The sequence below is a fragment of the Pygocentrus nattereri genome, chromosome 5, assembly GCF_015220715.1.
Source record: "Pygocentrus nattereri isolate fPygNat1 chromosome 5, fPygNat1.pri, whole genome shotgun sequence".
NCBI lineage: Eukaryota > Metazoa > Chordata > Actinopteri > Characiformes > Serrasalmidae > Pygocentrus > Pygocentrus nattereri.
Window position 1 is genome coordinate 43,017,667 of NC_051215.1, and position 10,521 is coordinate 43,028,187.

The 10,521-nt window shown below is 42.2% G+C and overlaps 1 protein-coding gene across 1 annotated transcript; it reads right to left on the reverse strand.

Annotated features, from left to right (window-relative positions):
• Positions 1 to 1,295: 1,295 nt before the first annotated feature.
• Positions 1,296 to 5,781, reverse strand: nkx6.2 (NK6 homeobox 2). The gene is made up of 3 exons (XM_017696491.2): positions 4,991 to 5,781; positions 3,968 to 4,140; positions 1,296 to 3,351 (listed from the first exon to the last, which is right to left on the reverse strand). Exons 1-3 carry the CDS (start codon positions 5,406 to 5,408, stop codon positions 3,103 to 3,105), a joined length of 840 nt encoding a protein of 279 aa, XP_017551980.1. The 5' UTR covers positions 5,409 to 5,781; the 3' UTR covers positions 1,296 to 3,102.
• Between the last annotated feature and the right edge of the window lie 4,740 nt (positions 5,782 to 10,521).

Genomic DNA, 10,521 nt, shown 5'->3' on the forward strand with positions numbered 1-10,521 from the left:
TTGGTTTCGTGTAACGGTTGTAATGCGCGAAATGCACTTTGTTTCGCTTATCAGTCATCGGAATAGCTTTTGACCCGATTTGTGTGGGAAAATCGAAAAGCTCAATAGATTCTCGACAGCGTTGCGAGCAGTGGCCGATATGGATCAGGCGTCTCAGTGTAAGAGCGCTGGTCTCAGATCAGGTCGCCGACTCGTGGGCGGCGTTCGATAAACAGGATCCGCTGATCCAAGATCAGTATTTGATGAAGACGTTTGATTAAGGTGGATCGCTGTCGCGTTTCTTTACGTTTGTAGCAGCGGCCAAAATTCGCTTAAATACACGATAACTCATTCATGCCTATACGACTGTTTTTATTTGTCAGATATTCTCAGAGCCTTAACAAAAGCCTGACGATTTAATCTAATTCATTAAACGATGCAGCTAAAAACTGGGTTACATATTAATTCAATTAAGCTTGTTAAATTCAGTGATGGCACGTTATAACAAAGCAAACGGAAACCTAAATTTATTGGAGATAAAGTAATCCAAAAAAATAATGGGCACTATTATGTTTGTCCAGACTGTATCTGTACAAACTGATCATTTTAGACCAGTCGGGATAAGTTGCGTGTTGTTTTTCTAGCATTGTAAATTTGGGCGTGAATATGCTGAGCTTCATTAAAAGGCCGATGATCCAGGTCCACTCAAATAGACGCAGCGGTGAGTCCGGCGGTGACTGTGGTCATCTCTATGTTGAAGCCGTGCTGTACATTTACCACCTAAACGGCAACTGTGAGAGGAAAAATCCGTGCCTGCTTGTCGTTACCTTTTCATAAGATTCAACCATTTCACGTAGCATCCCATAACCTGTTGCACTATGACGGGCTTTAATAATAATTTTACATTTCAGTGATTAGAAAGTTTTTAAAAAGTAATTGAATTATCCCTTATCAGTTTGCAGTAAAGCTGCAATAGTCCCACCCTGCGCTCCGCACAGCGAACACATTTAATAAACTATAAAACCACTTTCAACTTACTGTGGAACACGCAAGAGAGGCTGTGACATCACTTTCCCCCCTTGAGCACATTTAGCTCACTGTATAAATAAATAAATAAAAAAACAAGCAGCTTTCGATCTTAAAACGGTAAACCATCTGAAAATTGGAATTCAGTGAACTGAATTTGTGTTTTACATTTCTAATTTGTTAGATCTGATTGCGTGTTTACATTTAAAAGCTGCAGTTTTTTTACAGCAAGTCCTGGCAAGTATCATTTACTGAGACAATGTTTTAATGAAATGAAATCCCCCGAGACATTTTTAAAATATGTTAAATAATTTATTGATCATACAAAGGTCTTCTTCCTCCAGCACGGAAGCAATAATATTCTCTTATTTCAATATTTAACGCTCCATCTGTATCTATTTTTTTGTGGTGGATGGTAAAACATAAAGTCCTTTGAAATGAAACTAATCGGCTGTAGAGGACACTGTTAAAACAAAGGCTTTTTACATCATCATTTACAACACGGGACATGTGGAGGACTGAACTGGAGAACTGGCGAAGTAGTTGCGCTCCGTTATCCTGCCACAGCTGCAGACTGGGGAGGGGGCAGTGGAGAGGGGTGACTGATAAAGTCGCCATGTCCATTCCTGGCGGTTTAATAACATAATTTAATCCGTACAAAATATATACATCTCACTTACACTTGCATGTGTACAACACATTGCATTGGCACCAGCAGAGCAGCGCAGCGCATACCCTGCTTTACTTTAGAGAACAGTGCACATTCTGCTTTAGGAAAACAGCGCATACCCTGCTTAACTTTAGCTTTAGGACAGCAAAGCGTGGCCTGCTGCAGTGCAGGAGAGCAGTGTGCACCCTGCTGCAGTGCAGGAGAGCAGTGTACACCCTGCTGCACTGTAGGAGAGCAGTGTACACCCTGCTGCACTGTAGGAGAGCAGTGTACACCCTGCTGCACTGTAGGAGAGCAGTGTACACCCTGCTGCACTGTAGGAGAGCAGTGTACACCCTGCTGCACTGTAGGAGAGCAGTGTACACCCTGCTGCACTGTAGAGGTGCAGTGAACTCCCTGGATCACTGTAGTAAAGCAGTGGACACTGCTTCGCTGTTGGAGAGCAGTGTACACCCTGATGTACTGTAAGACAGCAGTATACACCTTGCTTAACTGTAGGGGGAGCAGTGTACACCCTGTTTCACTTTAGAAGAGCAATGTACACCTTGCTTCACTGTAGGTGAGCAGTGTACACCCTGATGGTAAGACAGCAGTACATAACCTGCTGTACTGTAGTGAAGCAACGTATACCCTGCTGCACTGTAGAAGAAGTAGTATGCACCCTGCTATAGTTTAAGACAGCAGTGCGCACCCTGCTTCGCTGTAGGAGAGCAGTGTACACCCTGTTGCACTGTAAGACAGCATTGCGCACCCTGTTGTACTGTAGGAGAGCAGTGTACACACTGCTGCACTGTAGGGAAGCAATGTACACCCTGCTGCACTGTAGGAGAGCAGTGTGCACCATGCTGCACTGTAGGAGAGCAGTGTACACCCTGTTGCACTGTAGGATAGCAGTGTGCACCCTGCTGTACTGTAGGAGAGCAGTGTACACCCGCTGTACTGTAGGAGAGCAGTGTACACCCTGCTGTACTGTAGGAGAGCAGTGTACACCCTCTGTACTGTAGGAGAGCAGTGTACACCCTGCTGTACTGTAGGAGAGCAGTGTACACCCTGCTGCACTGTAGGGAAGCAGTGTACACCCTGCTGTACTGTAGGAGAGCAGTGTACACCCTGCTGTACTGTAGGAGAGCAGTGTACACCCTGCTGCACTGTAGGGAAGCAGTGTACACCCTGCTGTACTGTAGGGAAGCAGTGTACACCCTGCTGTACTGTAGGAGAGCAGTGTACACCCTGCTGTACTGTAGGAGAGCAGTGTACACCCTGCTGCACTGTAGGAGAGCAGTGTACACCCTGCTGTACTGTAGGAGAGCAGTGTACACCCTGCTGCACTGTAGGGGAGCAGTGTACACCCTGCTGTACTGTAGGAGAGCAGTGTACACCCTGTTTTAGGCCGCAGACTGAGATTTGAGTCTCTGCTGAGCTCTGAGTCACAACGCATCCGAGCTGTTGCTGCACGGGCTGACAAGGGCAACACTCGAGGCTTTGTGCTTTTTAAGCAGTCTCGTGATTTTTTCATCGTCTGAGTTGGGGTCCAGAGGTTTGTTGTACTCATCATCGTCCTCGTTGTCTGAGCTCTCCTTCATCTTCTCCGTCTCAGAGTCATGCTTCTTCTTGGCTGTGGCCATTTCTGCTGCATGCTTCTTCCTCCACTTGGTCCTGCGGTTCTGAAACCACACCTGAGGAAAGAAGAGTAGAGCCCAGTCACACACCTGACCATGCACCTTCAGCCTCACTCACAGCTGCAGGAGGATTTTGTTGGAAGTATTGAAACCTGATGTTATCAGTGAGATGGTGTTAATAAATTACCTAAAAATAGTAATGGTAGTAAAATAACAGCATTAAATGTTGTTCTTGTTTTGATGGCTTTAGCATTTCAACAACAATAATAATCATGATTATTATACTCAATATATAATTATTACTGTTCTTTTGGTTAATAATGATAATAATAATAATAATAATAATAATAATAATAATAATAATAATAATACACTCGAAGCATGTGTGTTAAACAACACATTCTGCCTCTAACTAGACACAGTGTGTTCAGTTGAAGACGCACTTTTTGTGTCGCTGTTAAGTCAGAAAATATAAGTGTTAAAATAAGTGTCAAAATTTTGTTAGCGTTTTGTTATTTTACACTTCACTTTATAAAATGTAATAGCAATTAATAATAATAATAATAATAATAATAATAATAATAATATCATCCACCAAAACCTCATTTTAAACTGCACGTGGCTTTAATGGTGTGGATTCGAGCGTTGCTCCTCTTTAAAGTGAGATGTGTACCTTCACTTGGCTCTCGGTCATTCCCAGTGAGTAGGCGAGCCGCGCTCTCTCCGGACCGGCCAGGTATTTGGTCTGCTCGAAAGTTTTCTCCAGGGCGAAAATCTGCTGTCCTGAGAAAGTGGGCCTGGAGTGTTTCTTCTTGCCGTCTTTGTCCAGCATTAAGTTCGTTTGTGCTGAAAGGGATGAAATAATTCTTCCTCAGCAAATGCGATTTTTAGGGGGGGAGGACGTTTATAGAGTTCAATAAAAACGAATAAAAAGTATGTATATAAAGTTTGTTATAAACTTTATTAAAGTTTAATACGAAACATTTGAGCCCAGAACGTCGACTTTACATTCCAAATTCTCCCAGTACAAACATAATTTTAAAGCAAATGTTGCCGTTAGCACGATTTAAATCCACTGGGCTTCATTCACCAGTAACTTCCCAAGGTTTTCTTAAATGTGTTCTTGAGAAAGGTCCTAAGAAAAAGTCTACGGCAGGTTCACGACGTGTTGTTAAAGCGCACAACTGCCGATTGTGAATTCTTAAACTGTAGATTCTGGTCTTAAATAAGAAGAAATCTCAAATCAGAAAACACTGGTGAATGTCAGAGGCTTCGGACGTGGGTTTTAAGAAGTGTCTTCTTACGAACGGATGGTGCCCAATATTCTCAAAACAAACGCACGAATAAACCCAGAGCTCCCAGTATAAACGCTGTATATGACCCGCTTTATACTTCAATTGAGTGTCATAACATTTAGAGACGAAGTGTTTACACTTGCCTTGTAGTTTAGAAGCAGTTATTTAAACGTGGGCCTTGTTTCCTCTAGAAGTAGCTGTATAGTTTCAGTGCAAACTAGGCTAAAGTTTCCTCTAGAAGTCAGGTTTGTTCTGCGCGGCTAGTAAATCTTCTAGTAAATGTAATTTATAGACCGTTAAACCGATTTCTATGAAAAAATAAAATAAAATAAACAAAAAAGAAAAAAGGAATAAATGAATAAATGTTTATGATAATGTGAAGCAGAAGGTCAGACACTTACCTGGACAGGGCACTCTCGGGTCCCTCCACGGGGAGCCCTGCATCACTCCGGGCCAGAATATGGGCGCGCGGCCGGGCAGTTCTGCCAGGGGTTTGGGGCATCTAGCCATGGCTGCGGGGTTCAGGTACATCCCCGCCGAGCCCGCCAGGCCGCCGATCCGGGGGAAGCCGGAGAGCAGCTGTCCCGCCGCGCCGATTGGGCGGCCGAGGATGTCGCTAATCCCGTGCGGCGTCCCCAGCGGGATCTGCGAGTTCAGTGCGGAGAGCGAGGCCGGAGCCTTGAAGCCGGCCGGGTTCTGCAGCGCGTACGGGAACAGCGAGCTCTTCATCTCGGTCATGTTGTGCAGCGCGGCCAGCGGCGTGCTGCTTAGCACGAAAGCGCTCTGCCTGTTAGCATCCATTTGCCCCACAGCTAACATTTGTAAGCATGAGCCGCAGAGGGAGCGCGGAAACAAACAAACAAATAAACAAACAGAAGAAAATAACTGAGAAGTGCACGAAGTTGTGGCAGGCAGCCGGCAAGAGTGGAGCTAGACGACACGGCCGAACTTGTCGAGGTTATCCAAACAAGAGCAGTCTAGAGAAACGGAGCCGGAGAGAAAGTTTCAGAGTCCACTGTCTGCGCCCGAGGCTCGGGCGAGATCCGCCGCTCAGTCCGCCTTTCTCCGCTCGCTGAGGGAGAGTCAGCCGCTCCGCCTGTGCTTTTACTCTGTTTTTAACTGCGAGAATTGAACTCTCTCTCTCTTTCTGCTTCTCTCTCGCTCTTCTTTCCTTCTGCTTCTCTCATTCTCTCTCACTCTCTCTCTCGCCTTCGCCGGGAATGCGTTGATAACCGCCTACCATTGGACAAGGCCGAGCGCGCCCGTCTCCTATTGGTCGCGGCCCACGAGTCCCCGCTCTGTGATTGGCTGATGAAGAGCGGGCTCATTTGCATGCGCGTCACTCGAACAGTCGGCGCGTCTTCAGTGGGACGCTGACGGCGAGGCGGAGTGAAATTTCACTGTTTCAGGATTTAACAAAAAAAGAGAGAGACAGGTTTACTTTATGAGCCATTACCGCTGACAATGTAAGTACATTAACCTCGATACGAACGCGCTGTGCGACCGTTTCATTGTTTTTAATGAAGTGAGGGAAGGAGACTGAGTGTATTTTCAGCGCTCTTATCTGCACGCCGGCGTTCTGCTTTTATTTCTGACTAATTCCAGAGGATGACACACCGCAAATGAGGACGAATAATCGATTTAGAACGGCGCATAAGTAAAACCTTGGCATTTTTTGGTGATCCAGCGGTTTAAATCAAGCGAAGTGATTTATTAGTGCTGTAAGTTTGTAACGACTGTGTGAACCTGGGCTCGATGTTCTCGCTGCACAGGCAGCAGGAGCACAACTCTGCTCTCTTGATCCCGGGCCCCTGATCTCATCTTCCTCATCACGGTGGCGACAAGCGTAAAATCACATTAGATAAGAGGTTAGAAACTTCACTCTCTCCGCGCATCAGCACCAGACCTGAGCCTGAGCCTGAGCCTGAGCCCTGAGCGCTGAGCACAGTGCAACCGCCACGACCTGTCTGAGCACTTACTGCTGTTTCTGCTTTCTGCGACATTATTATTATTATTATTATTATTATTATTATTATTATTATTATTATTATTATTATTATTAATAATAATAATAATAATATCGCACCCTGAAAACTCGCTCGGCTCTGATCTTCCTGCTCTATGAGCGGACAGAGGAGTGAAATATGACCATGCACGAATTTAAAAGCACATAAGGCAGAAATAATTACAGCATGAATTAAAATTCACAGAAAGGAGCATTTATTATCGGAAATATGACAATAATTACACACACACTCCATTATATTTTAATTTACGCGCTTCATCATCTGGTGCTTTAATTTTATTGCAACAAAGTCAGTAGAGGTAAAGAACAGAGGTGAGAATATAAAACGATGAAAGCAGTGATTTGACATACCTGTTCACGTCTCACCTCCGCCCAGATTCAACCACTGCTTATTTTTATATATATATATATATATATATATATATATATATATATATATATATATATATATATATATATATATAAAATGTGTGTTTGTGTGTGTGTAACAAATAAAACAAACAAACAATAAAACAATAATAAATGATAATCGCATCTGCTTCATTGCTTTCCGTCCACTGTGTGAAATAAGATATTTGAGCGGCTTGTTTCCATCACTGTTGTCCCTCACAGTTCCTCTACACGGATTAAAAACAGGAGAACGTTTGCGATGCGATCAGTAATGTAACAGAAATACAGTAAAGCACTAGATAAATATTTTACTGAACTATGATCAGAAGAAGCATTTTTGTTTTGATTGATGTTCGCAGGCCCGAAGTTATGATGGGAGCTTAATTCAATAATTCATTCATTTATTTCAGCGGTGGCGATTTGAACTAAATGCATTAGAAACTTCAGAACATTACGACAAACACACAGGCGCCGCTGAAGAAGCCGCTGCAGCGCAAGAGCTGATTCCCTTCCAGAACACGGCGAGAGGAGGAGGAGGAGGAAGATTATGATGATGAAGATGAAGATGATGATAATGGTAATAATGATGATGGTGATGGTGCTGGAGATTCAAAAACAACACACACACACACACACACACGCGCGCGCGCGCACACGCTGCACCTTCGCAAAACTTCACCGTGAGTTAAAATAGACAATAAACCACTTTGCACAATTAATAAATAAACGTCATTCATTTATTCATTCATTCATTCGTTCGTTCATTTAAGTGGAGCATAAATGTGTTCTTAAGACTCACTTATCATCATCATCATCATCACCATTATTATTATTATTATTATTATTATTATTATTACAAATATTATTATCATTGTTGTTGTTTTATTTTCAATTGTATACGTTATTTTTAAATGAGCACAATTGTAATGTCTTCTAATAGTAACACAGAGCTACAAATATGCTACTATTAATAGTTTAGCTACTATAATAATAATAATAATAATAATAATAATAATAACAACAATAATAACAATAATAATAACAATAATAATAATAATAATAATAATAATAATAATAATAATAATAATAATTATTATTATTATTATTATTATTATTATTATTATTATATAATGTTTGTACAGTTCCTGCGAAGCTGTAGTGCAGAAAGTATTTCACATGGTTTGAGACTGAAGGTACTGAACGCGATCAGGAGCTTTTGTTTTCTGATGTTAATCTATGCAGTAAACTCGTAATAAATCTTCAGCTATTTAAAAGCGCTGTATGACTCAGAGACGAGCGCCGCTCTGCTGTTCTTCTTTTACTAAGCTATTTCTAGGATTTTAGAGCCCCCCAGTGGTAAAATATGCAACGTGGCAACAGTTAGAAAAATGACAAACTCATGACGCGTTAAAATCAAAAATATCTGCTTGATTTGTGTAGCCCGTCGTTTTCAGACTAATCAGACAGTTCTCCTCACAAGCTCAGGAGGGTTTTTTAATTAGGGCTGAAATGACTCAAAAGAGACAACTGTTCACAAAATAACTCAAGAAAAAGAAAAGACATGAAAAAGAAAGTCTTCAAAAACGATGGAGAAAGTTATTTGCACTCCCAGTGCGGACACTTTCATACAGGGGAAAGAGAAAAGGAGAAAGACCACCGCGAACAATGGACCACCCACCATTGAAAACTGAAGAAACGAACCACTGGGATTGATTTACTTACAAACTGAAAAATGTCTCTGTACTAAATGAACGAACTTGCCTTTAAATGCCTGGGTTATGTGAAACGGACATAAATGAAGTGGAGCCTTTAGTTTACACTGATCCAAAGAGAACTCCACCTCAGCGAAACCAAAACCTCTGAGATGTTTCTAAATTGCTCTATCAACGCTTGAACTTTAGGTTGAGGTAATAAAGTGTTTGAAAACTGACTCTGCTCTGTGTGACCGAGTGGAAATGTGGCATAATAGAATTAAACTCATATAACGATGTATTTTTTGGAGTGTAAGTTAATTAACTGCTGCTCTGCATCATAAAAAAATTTGGAAGATTTTCTTAGAAGGTCAGTCATGTTGCCCCCAAAAGAGCTTGTTTGTTTGCTGCCTCTTGCCTGTGTTCAGTGTGCTGTGGCTTACACTCTGTTTTGTAGCATTAACCTTCAGTGAAATGTGCTGAGGTGACGTATAGGCTGTGCATGTGTTGTTTGCCAAAATCTCGAGATAAATGCTGGCCTACTGTCTGGCTCTTCGCCAAATGCTAGTTTCCTGAGACTAAATTGTGCTGGCGGGTGTTGATTTGAAACAGATCACTTCATTACAGTCTGTTTAGCCTTAAAGACACTATAAACGATAAATTACTTCTGAATTACTTGGCAATTAGAAAACAGAAACATCAGTGGCAGGTGTCCCAGGGGTTCATTGATTAGCCTGATTTTGCGGACAGATGCTGTCCAGTACCCTGGAGAGCAAACTGCATTCCATTCAAAGCAATCCGACCTCGCCGTTACTGTGTCCTGAAGAAAGCACGACTGCCCACCGTCGAGCTGCAGAGTAAAGCCTGCTGAGATAATAGTGCCACCCTGTGGCCAGAACATGCAAGTGCATCACTTTAATCTACCCCACATTAAATTAAGTGATGCTTTTTTTAATCCCACAAACGGGAAAGTTCCACCTCCACATTTAACCCATCCCTGAAGTGAAACTGCTACTTTGCTGCCACATTTTCAGCTGAATGAAATATTTAGCCCAATAGAGAGGTTCTGTCTTGAACTGTACTAAAGAGACAAAACAAGCCTCAGATTTGTGCTCAGGTAAGCTAAAGGGACATATGGACCAAAGCAAACCAAACATTTCACATAAGAACATTCAAAACATAATCTTATTGACAGTAGAATTATAGAAATGTCATGAATGGCTGGAGTGTCACCAAAAAAGAGAGAAAGAAAATCTTATATTCATATCCAAACAGTGTAGTGTACTCTTCAGCAGCCCCACTACACTCCAGACACTGTGTTTCTACTGGCTGGCCCAAGCCAGGGACTGTGACTGCGCCAACAGTGTCAAATATATGTTTTGCAAGGTCAGACCTTGTTCTTAATGCATGGTTAAAGTAGTCGAGGGGACTGTATTACTGTAAGAGGGAAAGGGGACTGAGAACTTGAGCTTGAGTTCTTGGGGAGCTTCTGCTTTATGCTAGAAACCCTGACCCCCCCTTGATGAACAGAGATGTGATTAATCACATACATTTGTAGAGTTAATTACTCCTCTTATTTGACCAAATTTGGCCCTAAAGATTTTTTCCATTTAATAGCAATGCATTTACTGATCTAATGGGTTTTGTAGGCATGTGCCCAAGGGCTCGAGCCACTGGGGGCCCACAAATAATTATGAGAAATTCTAAACGACTGTTGTGACTTGCAGAAAAAAAATGAACCGATTTGTTATTGTGTTTCAGCTGATCATAATTCTGACTCTCCACATTTTTTTCTAAACATCCACTTCATTTTCTCCTCCAGTCG